Source organism: Uloborus diversus, chromosome 10 (genome assembly GCF_026930045.1).
Source record: "Uloborus diversus isolate 005 chromosome 10, Udiv.v.3.1, whole genome shotgun sequence".
NCBI lineage: Eukaryota > Metazoa > Arthropoda > Arachnida > Araneae > Uloboridae > Uloborus > Uloborus diversus.
This window is the reverse complement of record NC_072740.1, coordinates 128434408-128456046: the sequence shown is the minus strand read 5'-3', so window position 1 is coordinate 128456046 and position 21639 is coordinate 128434408. Positions and strand designations below refer to the sequence as shown.

Genomic DNA, 21639 nt, shown 5'->3' with positions numbered 1-21639 from the left:
ATTAGAATGAAAATTGCTCTCTTCAATAGCATGGGTGGATTTATTTTCTCTAATATTATTTAATGCCTACTCTTACTCGCTATTAAATACTACAGGATGCACAGGCTTGGTTTGTGAACGATCATTTAATTTCCTAGTTAGAGTTGATATACTTAAGTCAAAATGGGCTGATGCCACTCTCTGAGACATTTCATCGAAGTTAATTGAATCTAGATGCAATTACAATTTTTCTGCCGAATAATCTGCATATTTCCTACTTCCTGGGGTTCTCTTTTACTTTCGGACCCTTTTTATCCCCAGATCTGCAAATAAACGGGTATAAATAGTAAACTCTTTTTTTAAAAAAATATTACAAACCTTACTTAACATAATTTAGTGATTAAGTGTGGTCGAGGGTTACTTGAACCCTGGTTCAAATTCAAGTAGCCCCATTTCAAAGGTGCCATCCGGGGGGGGGAGGGGGGGGAGGTCACGGCGCAAGCTGCGCCATTGAAATTTTTAGAGGGGGAGGGGTGTTTTGAGGGGTATTTTTCTCATTTGGGAGGGCTCTTGCTTTTGAGGGGGGGGGGCCTTACAATCTTTACGGGGGGTTGCGCCCTTGCTCTAAGGGAACACCCCAGCCCATTTTAAGGCAACCAGTGCACTCTTACTAACTTATATTAGTTACTGTGTTAATTATCTAGCTATATACTTTTAAACACTGTTATTTTATTAAGAAATAGTATGCAAACAGAAAAGTATCTTTACCTTGATGATATCAGATGTTTCCATGAACTTACATGTGGAGGTTTGCAGACACTAAAAACAACTGTTTAAACAACTTGCAATCATAACCTCAATCAGAAAAAGGTGGGAATAGCAGAAACTTTGATTTATGCACCAGGTTCTGCCTTGTACTGCTACCTGTCAGGGAGAAGGTCAACTAAGTCATTGAGTTTTATAGGACCAGGACGGATTTTAACCACATTTATCTCCGTGTTTCAAATAGCGCCTGGAGGCTCAAGTGGCCTTGGTTTACGGTACCCTTAAATCTTTTTGCTTGAATGTTGATAGCACTAAATTTAATTTAAAGAAAATACAATAGACTCTACTCAGGCATTATGTAAACAACTAAGACGTAGACTTTATTATCATTTTAATGGTTTTAAATAACGCCATACCAAAAACGAAAACACTGGAAGAATGTTTAGAAAACGTTGATCTACACATTTTGAATGCCTTCAATTTCACTACTGATGTATTATTGAACCCATTGAAAAAAAAAAATTTTCATTTTATTTTACTTATTTATTTATTTATATATTTTTGCGTGATTTAATGATGACTTCTTACTGGACAAGTAGGAGTTCAACCAGAGTGAAATGATTCTGATATTCAATAAGTATTTCTTCATTTATTTATGATGAAAAAGTTCAAGAATTTTTTTACTATTTAAGAAGTGCAAAGCATATTGCAGTGTAAAAGCTTTGCACTTCTAAACTATGTACTAAACTATGTCTAAGTCTACTCATCTATGTACAGAAATGGAAATGAATAAAGGAAAATATTAGATGAAAAATAAAGACTCGACATCAACGTTTAGTGACTATAGAAAACTGATAATTTTACTTTGATATTTTTTCATAATAAATGAGACAATAATACATAAGTCAAAACTTTTTTAAACTTTTTTTTTTATCAACGTTGATATATACAAGATGTGCTTAAAATGTTCATGAATAACGTCGATTTGTTTTGTCGTCTTCAAGTAAAGGGGGGTACTGCAACATTCTTTTTCTAAAAACCAATGCAGAAATAAATAGAACAAAAGACCATAGAAGAGTATGAGCAGCACACGTAGCAGCTGGATAATAACTCCAACCTTCCAATACGTAAGCTGAAAAGACATTAACAGGCGAAAAGTATTAGCATCAAGCTGGATGGCATTTCACACATACACTGGCCTCAAAAAGTTAAGGTACAACATGTTTTTCGAAGCTCACCATAAAAAAATGGCAGTAACAATAAAATGCATATTTTGCATGAATGATAATAACGAACTTTAAATCCATTTATAAAAAAAATGATCGCAACCACTTTTATTCTATAGAAAAGAACTTAGCTTTATGAGTGAGAAAAAAATTTGCAAATATCAAGCTTTCGTAATTTTGTGTGTAAGTTGTGTTGATTTTCAACTGTTGTTGGCAGTTGCGGTGACCATAGTCAATAGAATTTAGAAAATGTCTCAGAGACGTCGTTTACCTAATTCATTAAAGTGGCGAGCAACTGGATGGATGGAAATGGGATTGTAACAAGCTAATGCTGCAAGACGTTTGAATATGCCTCGTAGTATTGTGCAGCGACTTTGGAATCGAATGCAATTCAAACATACTGTGTCCAGAAGACCTGTTACAGGCCGGCCACGGGCTACAACACCTGCAGAAGACCGTTTTCTAGTTCTTTCGGTCCGAAGGAAGGACTACTATGCCGCAGCTCGTTGCAGACCACTTTGTTGCATCAGGAAGAAAAATCTCTGTTACTACTATGCGAAATCGTCTTCACAATGCAGGTCTCTATGCAAGACGACCAGTTGTGTGTGTTCCCTTCAATGGACCACAGCGAAGGATCCGCTTATGCTGGGCAAGAGAACATGTTTCCTGGACCCAGCAGCAATGAGCTTCTGTGCTGTTCACAGACGAATCTAGATTTACGTTAGAGAGTAATTCAGGGCATCTACTGAGCTGGAAGAAGCAGCGCACCAGATACCGTCAATGCAACACTGTTGAAAGACACAGTTATAGAAGTGGTAGAATCATGGTTTGGGCAGGGATCTCACTCGGCGGTCACACTGACCTGCATGTGTTCCAGGGAAGAACTCTGACTGGTCTGAGATATCGGGGTGAGATCCTTGATCCATTTGTACGCCCATATGCTGATGCTATTGGTAATAACTGAATTCTGATGGATGGTAACGCACGACTTCACCGAGCTCGGATTGTTGAGCAGTATCTTAAGGATCACGGTTTGGAACGAATGGAACAGTCAGCTCGATTTCCGGACCTGACTCCGATAGAACATCTTTGAAACTGTCTTGGAAGACAGGTTGCGGCTTTAAATCCTTCTCCAAGGTCGTTACATGAGCTGGAACAATGCTTGTGTCTGGTCTTCGTTTCATATTCCAGTGTCCGAAAACTTAATAAACATCACGGAAAATCCATGTCGCCAATGCATTCAAGTTAGGGGGCGAGACATTCCTTATTAGAACCCATTTTTGTATTGTTTCTATGACATGTTACTACAAACACTGTGATGTTCTGCTTTCTTCAAGAATGGACTTTTAAGCAAATATTGCTTATTTTTTTTGCTATAAATCGTTTTTGGAATACACTTATACAAACTTCTATGATGCATTTAATAAAAACCTATTTAATGCATATATCCTCCAAATTTTTTGTTTCTACATTCATTCATTTGCAAATTAGACGCAAAAAACCGGTTGTACCTAAACTTTTTGAGGTCAGTGTACTATAACACAAAGATTCTCAACTTCAACAACCTCGTCCGGCGAACCGGCACCGGACTGGATTAAACTCTTCCCTTTACCTCCAGCATACAAAGCAAAGCTTCTACCACAGAGCCACGGAGGCTCTTACTTTACTCTTAACGATTTTCGCTATTGTAAAAAGGCGAGGTTTTTTTTTTTTTTTTTTTGCAAAATTTAATATCTATGGTGACAGACCATAAATAATTCCCACGAGCTACAGACAGAAAAATCAAAGTCAAATGAAGCCTGGCAAGATTTGGTCAATAATTTTGGGACATGAAAGTACAAACGCGGACAATTGGCGGACGACGTACTCCCCAACAAATCACATATGTACTTTCTAAATCAACAAAAGCTACTCGATTAAACTAGAAGTTGCTTTTTAAACGTTGTATACTCTAGGTGGGTGATTCTCCATAAAATTTATTTTTTGTTCACCATTATAACAATGTTTAGAGCAATTAATATTTCGATAAATAAAATATTCTTCTGTAAAGTTTTTTTACTTCTAAAAATAATTCATCACGGATTAAATTAGAGAGTAACTAAAATATAGCTTATAAGTGGGGCAACAAAGAAATTTATTTCTAAATGTGTGATAAAGGCAAAGGGGACTATAATAAAAAATAGTAATCATTAACGGAAAAACAATTCATTTTGCCAAGAGAAGCAATTACTTCAAAAAAAAAAAAAAAAAGAGAAACTAGCTGTCTGGTGAGAAAAAGCATTTGCTCTCTACAAAAGGAATTAAAAAACCCAGTTTTTAAAGAAATTTTTGAATGCTTGTTCGTTTATTTTTCGTTAGTAGAGATGAAAAAAAAAAAAAAAAGATATCTTACTTTTGAAGTTTGATGAAGTATTAAGGAAATAACCACTGGAAATAATATGTACGATACTGCGATTCATCATTTCAAAATAAACGTTTTTTTTTTCATTTCTTTCTGATTTTAATGTAACAACACAACTGTGGTCTAGAATCCCACCCCCCAGAAAACTGTTTTATTTTCATTGAAATTAGGGTCAGATTTCTGCTGAAGAAAATAATTCAATAAAACTATTCTTTTTTCCCTTGAGGATTTGAAATCATGATCACGACACTCGCATCATTAGCACGACGCTCTAACCAACTAAAGCAATGGGACTCCATTTCGAGAGCTATGTATTGAAGCAATGCGTGATAAAAAAAAATCTTTTTTTTTCTCAAAGCAACCAAATTGTGAATTGTCTTTTTTTTTTGCCGAAAGTGGAGGAAAAAAATCTTTGAAATGATGCCTTTCTTGTTATGCTTGGCAAAGTATTGAAAAAGCTTTGGTGCTTCCATTAAAAAAGAACATTTTTGAGAAATAATATATATGATATTAACACTGTGTGACAAAATTTTACTTTTTTTCTATAACTTTGAGAAAAGCACCTGATTTAGGTCAAATTGGGCTTACTGAACATGAATATATAAAATAAATTCTTGTAACACGTACCATTTTAAAGTTTTGAAAATTTTAATTTCCATAAGTAGCTAAAAATCGAAATTTTAAAATGTGGTCTAAACATGTTTATCTACTTAAATTTTGAATCTTAATGCCATATACATTGTGAGGAGAAATAGCACAGGTTTTATCACTGAGTAGAAAAATAAGCCACATGCTATAAATGAAGATGATGAAAATTTAACTTTTCCTCTTGTGTGAATAGTGAAATACTCTTGAATTTGAAACCAACAGTAATTTCCCAACATTTTTCCATTTCATTTCCCTTGGTAACGTTGTTCTATTCGTTTAATATCTTGAATAAAGCGTTCACCTTGCTCATCACTCATCATTGCAAGATTAAAAGGAAAAGAATCGAATTGAGAATGCAAGAAATGTAAACGACATTTTGCACTCCATCGTTTCATATTTTTGCAACAAGTTTTTCACTAAAATTTTGGAATTTTTAGCTTAATGACTGACTAAAAATTCTCCAGTTACCTCCTTTAGAGACAAACAAACCGCCAGTTCATTTTGGGTGAGATTTTCATCAAGGCCCCCCATTGTTCTTTCATAAGCGTTCTTATTTGTGAACCGCCAAAAATGCCTTCTTTTAATTTAGCATCACTCAATTTGGAGAAAATACTTTTCAATTGCGAAAATTCTTTGCCATTTTTATCCATAGGTTTGACAAAATGTTTCGTCAAACCAATTTTTATATGTAAGGGTGGAAAAATCATTTTCTTGCGGAATAAGAGGTAAATTAAAAAAATAAATGTTGCCACTTCAAAAACTTACAGCACATATTTCTAATTCAAATAAAATATTCTATTAAACAATAACTGTTTCAGATGACAATTTGCCTAGTATATACTAATAGGCTGTTTTATTTTTCTAATTATTGAAATATGTATGGAATTAAATTCTTTTTATGACACTATAAGCGAGGGTGCATGAAAATGTTATAGAATTTATAACAAAAAAACGTGACGAGTTGGACACCCATATCATTTGGCAATTTTGGTTACAAATAAAGAAGGAACTCAATACACGTGATAGTACTCATGTTAGAAAAATCATGTCACACAGTGTAATTCTTTCCTCAAACGCCAATAAACGTTTGAGAGACATTTATTTTGAGAAGGTGGTGTACCTTGAGCAAGCTTGTACCTTGAGCCACTTTGTCTTGTTAGTCTCTCTAAAACAGGGTCGTGGAGTGAAAAAAAAATCTAAAATCAAATAAACGCTAAGTAATAGTGCGGAAAAGTTTCATGTCGCTTGTCAATACTGGGAGGGTAGACCGCCGTATTCGGTATTTGGCTGTGGCGCAACGTACTTCGTCTATGGCAGAAATTCAAACTGCAGTTGGTACCACAGAGACACAACGAACTGAAAGAAATCGATTACTTCACGGGCAGCTCTAAGCCAGTTGTCCTGTAGCATGTGTTCCACTAACGCCAAGACATTGCCGTTTGCGATGCCATTGGTGTCAAACCAGAACTCATTGGAAGACGGAATGGAGATCCGTTGTCCCTCTGATGAAAGCAGATTCTGCCTCAGTGCCAGTGATTGCCGATTGTTGGTTAGGCCAGGGGAACACCTACACATGCAACCAAATTGTCTGTGGCCTCGACTAACTGGGCCTACACCTGGAGTCATGGCCTGAGGAGCAATTTCCTATGAGCACTCTCGTGGTTGTAAACGCACTGGTAGCAAATTCGTACGTCATACTTCATCCTGTAGTATTTCCATTCATGAACAGCACTCAAGAGGGAATTTTTCATCAGGATAACGATCGCTCTCACACCTCTGTAGTAACGTAACGTGTTCTACAGAGTGTTGACATGTTACCTTAGCTTGCGAGATCACCAGATCTGTCTCCAATTGAGCACGTAGGGGACTCTTTGGACGACAACTCCAGCATCATCCACAGCCAGCACTGACCGTTCCAGTATTGACATAACGAGTTCAACAAGCACAGAACTCCATATCACAAATTGACATTCGGCACCAGCACGACAAATGCATGCACGCTTGCAGGTTTGCATTCAAAATTGTGGATGTTACACCGGCTGTTAATGTAACAGTAGTTCACATTTGAAATGCATTTTCTTGAGCTTAAATTAACCTGTGGTCTTGAATATTTAATCAACTAAACATGAAAACTAGAAAAATACACCGTCTAAATCCCCCCCCCCCATTAGTCTATAATACATTTTTCTTGGTATAGGGATTTCTTTTTCCGTCACAGGATTCAAGCAATGCAATGCAAAGTACATCATGAGCATTTATTAAACAACAGCTAAAATTGTTCCTACTCTTCTAGGCAACAAGTGAGCTTTTAAGGGGGAGTCAAAAAGGTCTGATCCTCGCCCGAAGTAAAGTAAAAATTGCTCATGATGAAAAAGGATTTTAATATTTTTAAACTTAAATTTGGAAAGTTCTCATAATGTCGGCTTTGGTCTTTCCCGAAATAAATTCTTATATACGCTCTTTCAAGACAGAAATATTTTATCGTATAGTAAAATATTTCAAAACAGAAAAGTTACCATGATCTGACAAGCTTTAGGACCTTTGGAGAGTTTTCATTCAAGCGAAGGCTTTTATGGACGATGCGCAGTATTACGATTATTTATTTTAAGTATTGTTTGTGGCTATAAAGTAACTCAAGGTTTAAAAATGCTATGGGGCACCTTGAATCCTTTCACATAGTTTTATAAAACCTGTTGTCTTGCTCTCAAAATTTCTGGCTTGATTTGGAAAGCATTGGACATAGATCTTTAAAAGGGATAGATAGGCCTTTCTCCTACAGCGCAGCGTATTTCGCCCGGAGAAAGTGGGGTCATCATGATTCTGCCGAGAATCACGTGATCAAGGGACATCGTGTATCCCTCTTCTCGGGCAGCAGTGATATAACAATGCGAAGCGTCGTTAAAAGTCTAGGACTGTGTGAAGATTTTCATTATACTTATGGGAGAAATCTCTATATGTGTGAATCTGAGATTTTCTAGCGAAAGAGGGCTTGATGAATGCGATGCTAGTGCCAATTTTATTAAAAAATAAAGACATAGTGGACTTTCTGAGTAACAGAAATCTTTCTTTCTGCTGAAGGCAAAAAAAGTCCCCTGCAGAGTCGAAATTAAGAATATTTTAAGCAATTTATTGTAGATGCCGAGCATTATATTAAACCACTAAAAACAGGCGATGGAAAATTAGTTATAGTATGTCCTCGAAAAACTGGATTTTTAAGTTTCCTAATTTCTATGAAAAGTGTGCTGGGAACATATGAAAAGTATGTAGGTGCCCGAATTCCGTTTCTAAACTGCGTAATGACTTATAAGCTTACTCAGGATCACCTTGAAACTTTTTTTAGTGCGATCAGGTTGTGAGGGGGGATTCAACAATAATCGTCGGACAATTTCGAAGTGCGAAAAAAAGATTATTCATTCATACGGAAATTTAAGGAGTTCAGTTCTTTAAATTGCGCTGATTTTGACAACCTTCAAATGCTAAGATTAAATTTGAAGCGTAACAAAAATGCTTTGAAAGAAAGCCTTTTCTTCCGATTCCTTTGACGACGATTTGGAAAATTCAGAAATCATCTCAATTAACATGACGCAGTATATTCATGATGTTTCTGACTACGCTGGATTTTTTGTCCGGTAAGTGCACTCTGTTGTGAACTGCGACGACTGCAACGCAGTCTTAACTACAATAAACCAAAAATAGGCATAATAAAATTTAAGAATTTTGAGACACATTCAAGTATGATAACTTATTGCAAGATTGCAACCATTGAAATATGTACATTTGTGAAGAACAACTGAGCGAGAATGTGAAAAAGTTTTGGGAGTAAAACACAAAAATATAATGTTACTCATGAAGCCACAAGAGTTATGAGAAAAATTTCTAATTCCGTTTTTCTAAGTTTAAATAAGCATATGTTGGAAACAGAAGCAGCAGATTTTCTCGTTAACAAGTTTATAAAATTAATCGTTACTAAATATTGAAGCATTAGAATGTATCGCGCAGTCAATTCAAACAATGAAAATAATTCACAAAGACCAATAAGTAGGAAAGTGACAAAATTAATATTGTTGAGGGACAATAATCACTAGTTTTCTTCACCCTCGAGTTTAAACTGTCAAAATTATCATATCCTGTAGGACGAAAAAAAAAAAAAAAATTGGGGAGGGGGCGGAAGTCAAATGACCATTTATGCAGTTTATAATTGCAAATGAATTTATTTTCTGAGTACTTAAAAAAAAAAAAAAATACTGAAGTTGCTTAAAAATCAGGAACAAACCAAAGTTATTTGTTTGGCTAATAGAGTGTTGGTGCAAAACGCATGCGAATCTTAGAATATTATTTAATTGAGTTAATTAATATTCGATACTATTTACATTTGTATTTCTAATTGGTTTATGGTTTTAGATAGGGTTTTATGTTAAATTGTTGCACTGGCTTCAAAAGTTGTGGGAAAAAGCAAGCATTGAAACCATTTATCTGTATTTGAAAAATTTGATTGAAATAAAAGAAAATTTACAAGGTCAATTTTTGTTTAAGATTTTTGAAGACGTCTATTTCTGCTCAGTATTTAAAGCACTTGAAAAAAGGTTTAAATTGATTGTGCGCCTGCTTCAAAAGGCTTAATTGGGAAAATATCTAATGGACCATTCCATGAAAAAGCTGTCATTTTGTCCCGCATTTCATTAAAAAGTAGTAACTTAAAAAGTAACAAAGGACATTTTTTGCAAAAGTACAACAAATACATTTGCGATTTCTTAATGAAAAAAAAATTGTTACCTTTTTTAATTATTACTTTTAGTGAAAAATATGAGGTGTTACGTGAGGGACAGAGCGTTCCCTTTTTCTTTAATAATGGGTTAAATGCTTTAATTTAACCCATGCTTAAAGGGAAGTTTAACCCATGCTTAAACCAATTAACCCATGGGTTAAATGCTTTAATTTCCCTTAATTGTGCAAATGATCGCGGCGCAAAGTGATTCTCTTCGATAGGGGAAACAGTTTCTTGTGAGAGGTGTCCCTTGATCACGTGAGGTCCAATGGGGGATGTTGACGCGCGCTCTGAGGAGAAAAGTGGGGAGAAGGCACATCTATTCTATTTTAAGATCTATGGCATTGGATAGCAGTGGCGTAGCCAGGGGGGGGCTCACCGGGCCCCCCCCCCCGAAGTTTTCGTTTTCGACATAGTAATATTTCATGCAAAAATGATTTTTTTAAGCAACTTTTTCGTGGCGAAAAAGTTGGTTTAAAAAAAATTGGTTGTATGACAGCAGTGGTGTAGACGGGGGGGGGGGGGAGGATGCAAAAAAAAAAAAAAAAAACTAGTACCAAACACGAACAAAGTACAGTATGTTTCTGTAAGTCAAGGAGAGAGGAGGCAATTATTCCCACCTAAAGTCTCGTTGACCCCCCCCCCCGTGTCTAATGATGGGGATTCTTAACCGGTCTGGTCTGGTGTACTACCAGTCGAGTGAAGAAGGGCCCCCTAAAGCGGATTCTTCAGTCTTCTATTGTAAACAACGGGGCCCTTTATGCAATGTATTCTCCAGGAATGACGGCGTCTAAATTGATAATGGCCCAGTTTTACTTAACCGGTCTGGTCTGGTGTACTACCAGTCGAGTGAAGAAGGGCCCCCTAAAGCGGATTCTTCAGTCTTCTATTGTAAACAACGGGGCCCTTTATGCAATGTATTCTCCAGGAATGACGGCGTCTAAATTGATAATGGCCCAGTTTTACTGCCCAGTTATCTGTCAGATAAATAGTCTGCGCCACCCGCACTGTCCTCGAGCTGGACAATACTAAACAGATTGCACTAATCACCAGACCACAATACGGACCCTGCCCCTGCCACGGAAGTGCTTTCGGCTCGTATGAAAGCGCAAATTACCCAAATCGACAACAACTTGTCACAGAAATCCATTGACACTTTCCCTTGAAGATTGATGCCTAATACAACTTCCAAATTGTTCCTTCTTGGCTCGGTGCTCGGTCTTTTTTTCCTGAAGCATCTACAAAAAGTATCCAGTGGAGAGGGATCGTTTTTCAGAAAACATTAGTTAAATCACTTTACAATAACGGAAGGGAGAAATTTATTTGGATGCAGTGGGATAAGAATCAGTCCGTTTTCAGTTCTCTACCCATACACAAGTTTTATTTTTCGATTCCGCTGTACGTTAAAGTTCTCTTTCAGTTCAGAAGGAAGAGTGTACAAAGAGAAATTTTTGATGGATTCTACAAATAAATGAGGTAAATTATCCTGCAATATTTTATGAACTGCTAACTTTTTATTTCATATTTCATTGCTGTTATTCTTAAAAGAGAAGGGGGTAGGGGGGATTTGGTTTCAAGAAAAAATCATATGTTAAATTTCGAGAGGAGATTTATTGTTTTAGCTACTTTTACATTGAAAAATGCATATCCCATCAAGATTGTCACGAATAAAACATTTTGTACTTATGCTTGAGGATAAGGAAAGAGATTCTTTAATTTAAAAAAAAAAACGACTGTTTATAATTATTAAGCTTTTTATTTATTTATTTTGAATTTAATTATTTTATGATATTTCATTCTTAAGAATGAGAGTTTGGTTTTGTCCCTCTAAGTTCCCAATTTTTGTACTCCTTATTTGCAAATAGTCGACGAAATGACTTTTTTTTTTTAAGTATCGTTTTAACAAGTAACGAATTTTGCTACTGCCGATACAGCATTATTCGAAATTTATATAAATTTAAAAAAAAAAAAGAAGTAAAAAAAATTGGTTGATTGACACAAAATTTATTTTCTGGCAGATGTGAAGCCATACAATAGTTTAACGTACCAAAAATGAAAATTAGGTTTAGCAAATAATTCTAGTTAGCTTTACTCTTCAATGATTGAATTACCTTTCAGATTTAAAAACAAATAGATTTTTTTTTTTTTTACAAACCATACGACAGTTCAAATAATTGTATTTTTATTTAAATTGTATTATTTAAATTGTATTTTTTTCAACTCCCTCTCTCCTTTAAGGGAAAGGGGGAAAACCTCTTAACAGAGATGGAAATATTAATTCCTTTTTATGAAAATTTCGAATTTTGTTTTTTATTGTAAACCCAAGACGCATACAACGTTGGAAATTCAATTTTAAAATCAAATTTTAAAATAGTTACGAGTTAAAAAGTGAGATAACTTAAAAATCCCTTTTAAAAAATTTGAAAAGGATTATCTGTAATTTTTTCCCCCCTTTAATGTTTAACAGATAGATATTGATCAAATCGTGTACTTTAAATTTTTGAAAGCTGTAACTTGAGAGGAAAAAAGCTTTTTTCTAAATCCAAGTTCTTGAGAGGGGGTGGTTTGCCCCGGGCTACACCCATCTGATAGATGAGACTCAAAATTAATTTCAGAGTTTATAAAAAATATAAATATTTTAATTCTGAAAATTTTCGCGACTATATTTTAAATTATCTTTACTAATATTATAAAGAGAAAGGACGGATTTTTGTGTGTTTATATGTTCGAGGTAATCTCCGGAACCACTGCACCAATTTGAAAAATTCTTTCTCTGTATGAAAGGTACTTTCTTACTGAGTAACATAGGCTATAATTCGAAAAAAAAAACCCCAGATAAATAGTTCTTTTTTTATACCAATGTAGGCTCAAATTTCACGTAAATTGCTTATTATTGGCTATTAAAGGGGGTGAAAAATTACTTGCATATATTAATATTATATATCGTTGAAAAGGGTAGAATTTTCCGCGTTCTAAGCAATTTGTTTCTATGCTCTAATTTCATTACGACGGGAGCAATTTGTGTTTTTAGCTCGAACTTTTTTAGGCTAAGCTGAAATTTAGGCACTACTTTCTTCATTAAATCTATCAATAAAAAGTGAAGGAATTGTCCCACAGTTTTCTTTGACACCATTGAAATAAGCGACGTTTTTTACTCCAGAAATATCTCGACCCATGGTCGAAAAAATTAGCTTCTATCTTCAAAGGAAAAAAGTTACAAGCGTTTTTAAATCAGTTTCGAAATATGTCATTTTGATTCAGGTTGTCAAACCATTTTATTTTTACGTTTGAAACATATTATTTGATGACCTTTTTTTTGTTTTTTTTTTTTTGTTTTTTTATTTGGCGAAATATTTTAAATTGCAGTAAAAATCGCTTCACTCGCTAAATAGAGTTTTAAAGCAACGACGAATGCGATAAGCATTCAAGCTAGCTGATTGCCATAATGGCAGTTATTTTCTCATTGGTATCTTTTTATACATGTAATCGAACCAATTGGTAGTCAGTTTTTAAAAAATGCAAGGAGAGTCAGTGAAAAGGAAAGATAAAAAGAAGCTCGGAGTCGGAGTCGGCATGTTTTCTAACGACTCCGACTCCTTTACCCCAAAATCAGTCCGACTCCGACTTCACAGTCCTGGTGGAGGCACTAGCACACTGTGAGAAAACAGTTTTCCCAAACGTCCATATTCTTCTTTTAATACTGCCCACTCTTCCCGTCTCTACGGCAGCAGTAGAAAGGACATTTTTGACCCTTAAAAGAGTAAAAACCTATCTAAGGAGCACTACTGGCGAAGAACGTCTAAATAGACTTGCCCTGATGTCAGTACACAGAGAACTCAAAATTTCAGATGAAGAAATAGCGGAAGAATTTTTAAAAAATAAAAGACGACTAAATTTTTAATACAAGATAATTTTTATGTACTTTTAAACAGCTAATTAACATTATGGTAAATACATTTCATTATTTTGATTACAAATTAAAAGCATTTGCATTTTTTAGCATATTACTGGTGAATTAATCTTGATGTTATTTATCATCGAAAATATCCAGCACCACAAATATGGGTGCAATTATTTTTTATTGATTTTTAATGAATTATTAGTAATAATTTATAATGCACATAATGCATGATGAAATCTATTTTTAATAACGTAATTCGCGATTTAACGAAAAATAGTTAATTTAGTAGTACATTGATAAAATCGCCTGGCCCCCCCCCCCCCCCCCCCCGAATCAGAATCCTGGCTACGCCACTGTTGGATAGAGAAACTATTGTAGTAGACTAGAATCGTCATAAATTATCGAATATGGTAAGTAATTAGTAATCGTTTGCCAAAATTCGTATCAATGTACATCAATTTCCTCTACATGTTCATTACAGAAAACCAGTGTGCATTTTGTTTTTGAAAAATAGTGATGCATCTTATCTTTAAAAACAGATTTCTTAAGAAACTCACTTTGCTCTTTTTCAATTGCGAGAGCTATATACGCTCCAAAAACAGCTGCAGATAAGATGAATATTATCAAACCAAAAATCACGATCCCTTTCAACTCTTTAGGACTATACCAGTCATATAAACGTCTGATGTAGTACAGTAAGTGAATATGAAGTGCGGCAAGGGCAATAACACCTGAAAATAAAACAGATACGTCTGTTGAAAATAAAACTTTGAAAGACCAAAAAACTTTCTTTGATTCTTTGAAATAAGTAAATCATGTAAAACCATGTGCACATTAGTAAAAACATTCGAAGCGAACGATTCTGTGCTATTTAACTTAACGCACCGGAGTGGTCTGAGACATTCTTGGCACATGCGGTGAGAAATTGCGTTCAGACTTGGCACATGCGGTGAGAAATTGCGTTCAGACTAAAGCAAATGCATAATCCGAGCCAATATTCAGCGTATGCTTGTGAAAATGTGCACGAGGCAAAATATAGAAATATGCAATCCTAAAATATATTTACAGCATGTGACACTAAGTAGGGTTTAATTCATTGAGAAGAGATAAAATGGAGGGAGTGAAGACTTTCATTCAAGAAACCAAGATCCCAAGTCACGTGATGGATTTCAAAGCAAAGCATTGGAAGAAATCAGGTTTCTTTCGCTTGTTTCACGCAAAACTTGCCAACCATTCGTCGTTGTTGAGTTACGTGACTTGGGGTCTTTGGGTCAGCTTTTACTAAGCCAATGATTGAACTTGCTCCATTTTAATTTCTGCTCAAAGGCTTAATTTCCAACAAAAGAAACGCGAGAGCCTTATTAGGAAACGGAGATCGGGGCACGCTGACTACAGAGGTAAGTAGGCGCAGTCCTTTTTCTGATTTTGTGCATATGGTACAACCAGTCTCAGAGTATATTTTTTTTTGTTCTGTTCTCCAATCGCCATTTTAGTTTGAAAATGTTACTCACATACAGTGGTCATTTACAACTAATTATCCCTAGGAAAATTACCACTAATTTTCCTTTTTTCTTGCATTGATAAGTAATTTTTACAGCGTCATTCTTTCACTAATTTCAATACTAATCCTAATAATTGCGACTTAACTTGAGCAATTTTCTATCTACAATGTGAGTACATACAAAACCCTTGTTGTCTCAATGAACTTAGCTTTAAATGTAGTACAATATAGCTGTGACTTTTAACTGTACTAACCAGGCACTAATGAAACATGGTCTAGTAAAACTTGATCTGTGCGCAACGCTGCCAATTTATTAATCGCTTCCTAGCCCTCCTATGATATTGAGTCTACATAACCTTGAAGTTAACTGTATAAATGTCTCTTCCTACTCCATATGTGCTTTATTAGGATGTTGTATACAGGGTGATTCAAAATTGTTTTTACAAATACAAATGTGACGACCAGCAACAGGCTTTGGGCCCAGCTAGGCTGGTCCTAGTCAATTAATTAGTCCCCAATGAAGATCAATGGCCCTCTTAAAGCTATCCACTCCCTTGCTCATTACCGCCTCTTCCGGTAAGCTATTCCAAGTGCCCACGACCCTGCTAAAGTAGTAGTTTTTCCTGATTTCCAAGTTAGCCTGAGATTTAAATAGCTTAAAACAATGACCCCTTGTCCTGCTTTCCCCGCAAAAATTTAATCCATTTACATCTTTCACTTTGATAAATTTAAATAATTGAATCATGTCCCCTCTGACTCTCCTTTGCTCCAGGCTATACATATTAAGCCTATTAAGTCTGGTATCATAGTCTAAATCTGAGAGTCCCCTTACTAATTTAGTTACCCTTCTTTGAACCCTTTCCAATACAAAAATATCTTTCTTCAGATAAGGCGACCAAAACTGAACAGCATACTCCAAATGAGGTCTTACTAAACTCCTATATAAAGGCAGAAGAACTTTCTTAGATTTGTTTGAAATAGATCTATTGATGAACCCAAGCATTTTGTTGGCTTTGTTACTAGCAATACTGCACTGTTGACTAAACTTGAAGTCCTGATTTATAAAGACACCCAGATCCATAACATTTTCTGCCTGATTTATCACTGAGCCCTGTAAACGATATCTCATACGCTTATTTCCATGACCTAAGTGTAGCACTTGACATTTCCCTACATTAACTGCCATACCCCATTTATCTGCCCACTTAGTAATATGATCTAAATCCTCTTGCAGCTGCTTTACTTGTTCTTCATTTTCGACAATCCCCATAACTTTTACATCGTCAGCAAAACAATTCATGCTTCCAGAAATATTTTCATTGATGTCATTCATAAATATAATAAACAAAAGAGGCCCTAAAACTGATCCCTGAGGAACCCCACTTAAAACATCACTCCAATTAGAATGATTTCCCCTCGCAACTACTCTTTGCTTCCTACCAGTAAGCCAATTTCTAACCCAAATAAATTGCCAATTCCAAATTAAGTGGGGTGATAGTACCTATACAGACGACCAAAAAATACATAGGAACGTTGGATCGCATTGCATAGCATAAAAGAGGAATATATCAAATCCCAATTTTAACCTACAACAATGTTGGGAAAGCAAACGAACAATACCAAAAGTTGCACAATCAGATTTATTACTTAGTGAGAAACTACTAGTAAGTGCTGAAAATGCCAACCACGCTTGTCGTTGCTCAGGTGACACCGGTGATGGAACGACAGGAGCACCCTCTCGAAGATTGCATAATGCTGCTTCTTCTCAGTGGAGATTTACATATGGTAAACTCTTGATGCTACGTAGGCAGGTACAAAATGACGTCAGAGATGATCACCTGAATGGCTTCACCTCGAAGGATCCGTTTCTACTTTCCTCTCTTCTGCCTCTCAGAACGGAAAGCGACTCTATGTTCCTAGGAAATTAATGATCGTCTGGATAGGTAGTATCACTACTCTTAATTTGCAGAAACAATTTAGAATCACCCTGTACTCAGAAGGTAGTATTTCTCATTTTGTCACGAAAAGGACAAGGTCTCCGAAAAGTCCTTGACACATTTTAAAAATTCATAGATAAGCGATAAAGTGCCGAATAAATATGCTGTTTGCAACATAATATTTCACAGGTTCAAGAATTTTTTATGACATCGTAAAAAAAAAAATTAAAAAAAAAATGAAAAGAGAAAAAGAAAAAAAGTGATTGCAGCTCCTATAAATGTTTTGGCCAGAAAATCCATGAAACGGCAAGCTAACGCCTATTAATAACAATGACTGCATGTTTAGAGCTTAAAAAAAATCCAAAGAGAAATTAATTTTAATTTTGATTTATAAAATTACTTTTCTGAACGGTGACGCGAAATTTTACATTTCGCCCCCTTTTATTCAAGCTTTATTGCTGAACGTGGGTCGCTTGACACAACTCTTATTTTCGAGGTAAACCGTGTGATACCGGGCAACGCAGCTAGCATTCTATAAATATTCATTCTGTCAACCAAAAAAAAGGGGCATTTATCAGCAGGTATTTTAGAGTTATCGCGCGCTTTCAGTATCATCAAAACAAGTTTATCTAAAATCACTCAGTGTGCTACATGCTACGAGCTTTTTTCACATTTTGATAAAATAAAACTTAGTAACGAAAATTTAAAAAAGATCGTAATAATTTATAAACGTTATCTCTCACTTTCAATCTTGTTAAATAAAACTTTGAAAATATGATTTTATTTTAAATTTTGAAAATGTTGACCACGCTCTCCGACACCATAAGCGTATTCCTTCCTCTATCTCCAACAATTATAGAAATTAATTTTAAATCTTAACCATGAAAGGGTACTCCGATGGGAGGTTACGGGAGGTTAATCTAGTATTACTTAGGCCCAGGAAAATATTTCCATACTTTTTGATCTTTTATGTAGTAAAATAAGCGACTCTTTTTTTTTTTTTTGTTCACGAACTTTTAAGTTACATAAAAAAAAAAAACCTGTTGCACGACAGCCCTTGAGGGCCAAAGCCTCCTGGTGTCCAACTCAGTGTTCCTGACCAGGTGATGTGGGGCACAGGGCAGATGTTTTGGTTAGGTGGTCAGTCTAACGCAGAATCCCCAGTATTTGGATCCCAAGTACGTTTTGTACTCATTCTATGGACCCGCTGAAGGGATGAACGGCAGAGTCAACCATGCTCAACCCGGGAATAGAACCCGGGCCTGTAGCGTTCTGCAGGGCTTCAATTTCCATAAAAGTCGATATTAACTTATTTCCTTAAAAGACCTTTCTTTTACGACCCTCTGAATTCATAAAAGATTAATTATGTTAAATTATTTATTTATCTTACAAAAACTCTGAAACATATTGCAATGCTAAATAAAAAAGACGAGGGTATTGAAATAAGAGAAATAAGTATTTAGAAAAAATTTTGTTATTATAAACGTTATTATGAAATTCTCAACTGAAGTTTGCAGAAGTTACGAGCTAACCACGTTTAAAACATGTATGAGTTTTTTATTTTGATAAAAGTTAATGTATGTTTTCAAATTTCAAATATAAGTTAACCCTTTGAAGTTGAGGTACGGTTTCTTCGTTTAAGGCCACCATTTTTTTTTCTTTTCTTCTGTTTTCAGTGAATTGTTGAAGTCCCCGTGTCAGTTGGCTGAAAAATAATAATTAAAAAACAATAGTTTCCTTAAACGAAGAAACCATACCTCAAACCCCAAAGGTTTAACTAACGTTTGCAGACATGTATTAACGTTTAAAAAAATAGAAAAGTTCATACATGTAGCACACTATGGAGGAAGTCTCATATTTTTTTGGTGTATGAAATGTCATTCCATTATCTAAGAACACAAAATACTTGCATCACAAAGGTAGTACATTTGAAAAGTGTTCAAACAAAATTTCGTCATTTAAACGGAGAATGTCAACTACATTTGGCAACATTATTTGATTTTTGAGGGCATTAGATTTTTCCTTTCTTTTCTTTCCTTCTTTCTTTCTTCTTCTTCTTTTTTTTTTTTTGGAGTAGTATACAGTTTTTCTTATTTTTGACTTCAGAATCCGATTCAGTCCAACTATTTTTGACTTCGGTCCTATTAAACGCTTTTTCATATTTCATGCGAACATTAGTAGAAACAAAATTTGGTTTAAAGCATACATGCTTTTATTTATTCAGCTACTTACCCGAAATCAAAGCAAATATAGATGCGTTGATATTATTTGCCCCAAACAAGAAGTAAACAAAAGTACCTACTCCAGCAAGCAATCCGAGAAACGACAAGAGGATAATCAAAAGAGAACAACCGCGATCCATCATTAGACATATCCATACAGCAGCAAGTACTTTGTCCACAGGTGCTCACACTCAATTACTGAAACAGATTAAAAAAGTAAATGAATAAAAACATAAGAAAAATTATTCAGTTTGGTTTTGATCGCGGCATTAGATACGAATCAAAATTATCGAAAAAAGATATCAACCGTTCAAAGTCACGTCATCTACTCCAGATAGTGTTGGGAAATGTCCTCAAAAACTTCTCATTTCAACTGTTCTTATAAACGCTGAAGGAATCACTTCCCCACCCTTTTGTTTTCCCCCCTTTCTTTTATTTAAATTGCTTTATTTCATTTCATCTTCAAAATAAATACGAATCTTCATTTTTTCTTTTAATATGAGTAGTTAAACTTCGTAAATCTATAATTGTTTTCTTTTTATTTACATTGTGGCTTCAAATCCCTTAACCTTATGCAGACCTAGTGCGATCCCTCGATAAGCAGTCCCGTCATTTAAGGGGTCAGTTGCCCCTTAGAGGTTCCATCTCCCCAAGAATTAGGGCGCACTCCCCAAATACCATGAAGATCCCCCCCCCAAGATCAGCGAGAATCACGCCCCAAAGAAAGAGAGAAATACCCTCAAAGACAACGCCCCAAAATATTCCAATGGTGCAGTTTGCTGTATGACCCCTTTTTTCTTGGTGTGCACCCTTGTCCCCCTGGTTTGAAAAATTTATTTTTTTTTTTACGCATAAGAGGGCATAGATTTCTCCCCCCGATAAAATTTGCATTGAATCCCCCCCCCCCCACTCCCCTGAAAACGTTTGAATGACGGACTTGCCGATATGGCTTCCAGTATTTTATGTGAAACGGAGGAAATGGATTAAGGAATGTATGTCAATGGCACTGGGAATTCAGCAGCTCATTTTCTCAACAGATGGTGGACACCTGGTTTTCCACGATGTGAAATCGCACTATTAATATGGTTTGACTTTGAGTGCCTAAGCCAAATTAGCGCTCAATGGATCTGTAACATGCTGCGTACTCATGTGACGTGGGTATCAAAAGTTTCCTTCACCTCGAAAAGTCACCGACCGACCACTTGAACCTTGAATTCAAAACCCACGACCAAAGGTTTACGAGGGCCTGCGTCAGCGCCTAACCACTGCGTCAATCAACTGAGAAATGCATTAATATATAAGTAATGTTAAAGTATACCGAAGTTAACGCCACTAAAAAAAATATGTCTTCAAAAGGCCTCAAAAATATGTGCGCAAGCCAGAATAATAATAATAATGACAAACAATTTTTCTGATACACTGATTTCATCTCACACCAGGGGCGGACTGCTCCGCCGGCCCATCGGCTCGTGAGCCGATGCGCCTTCTGCACTTTCGGTTTTTGTTTCGCTTTCGCTTTTTTTTTTTTTTCTTTTTTTTTTTTTTTTTTCGCCCTTGAAACTGAGAGCCTTTTTTTAAGTCCTCAAACCTGTTTGCCTTAGTTTTTATTTTTGCGCCCTGAAACCTATGCGCCCTCAAGCTTGTGTGACTTTGTTTTCTTCTTATACTTCTCTCAACCCGGAGCAACTTCGGTTATTTTGTGCCCTCGAACCTGTGCGCTTTTTTTTTTTTTTTTTTGCTCGTATGAAAATGTTCATCTTTATTTTGTTTAATTTGAGCTCTCAAACCTGTGCACCTTTGTTTCTGCACCTTCAAACCTGTGCGACTTCGTTTTCCCCCCCCCCCCCTAGAACCTGAACATTTTTTTTTTTTTTTTTTTTTTTTTGTATTCTGTACACCTGTGCAATCCTTTTCTCTTTTGCACCTTTAAACCCGAGCTCCTTCTGTTCTTCTTTTGCGCTCTCAAGCGTGCGCCTTGTGTTTTCTCTTCCCCCCGCTCTGGAACCTTTTTTTTTTTTAATTCTATTTTATTTACTTTATTTCCTCGAACGTGTGGGTCTCCATTTTTTTTTTTTTTTTTTTTTGAAGTGAAAACTTTTTAGGCGCGTTAAGCACTTTTGATGTGGGAAAAAACCATCCGTTTTACGACACCCGAAAAGTCGTCACCTTACCAACACCGGAATACAGCGCATGCGCGGCTTCTCTCTGCTCCTTTATGTACTATTTTTTTCGTTAAGATTACGAAGCTCAGAGGCACGATCGGCAGCGTATCCTTCTCAAGAATCGAACAGGAT

General features: G+C 35.7%; 1 protein-coding gene across 1 annotated transcript; it reads right to left on the bottom strand.

The window, feature by feature from the left end:
• Positions 1-1687: 1687 nt before the first annotated feature.
• Positions 1688-19710, bottom strand: LOC129231832 (uncharacterized). The gene is made up of 4 exons (XM_054866212.1): positions 19653-19710; positions 19356-19543; positions 14243-14416; positions 1688-1876 (listed from the first exon to the last, which is right to left on the bottom strand). Exons 2-4 carry the CDS (start codon positions 19486-19488, stop codon positions 1713-1715), a joined length of 471 nt encoding a protein of 156 aa, XP_054722187.1. The 5' UTR covers positions 19489-19543; positions 19653-19710; the 3' UTR covers positions 1688-1712.
• Between the last annotated feature and the right edge of the window lie 1929 nt (positions 19711-21639).

Coding starts and splice junctions, on each gene's coding strand:
- LOC129231832 (XM_054866212.1), bottom strand. CDS start 19,488: ATGATGGATCGCGGTTGTTCTCTTTTGATTATCCTCTTGTCGTTTCTC. Junction 14,417..19,355: donor TATATTTGCTTTGATTTCGG/GTAAGTAGCTGA, acceptor TTTTATTTTCAG/GTGTTATTGCCCTTGCCGCA. Junction 1,877..14,242: donor CGCAATTGAAAAAGAGCAAA/GTGAGTTTCTTA, acceptor ATGTCTTTTCAG/CTTACGTATTGGAAGGTTGG.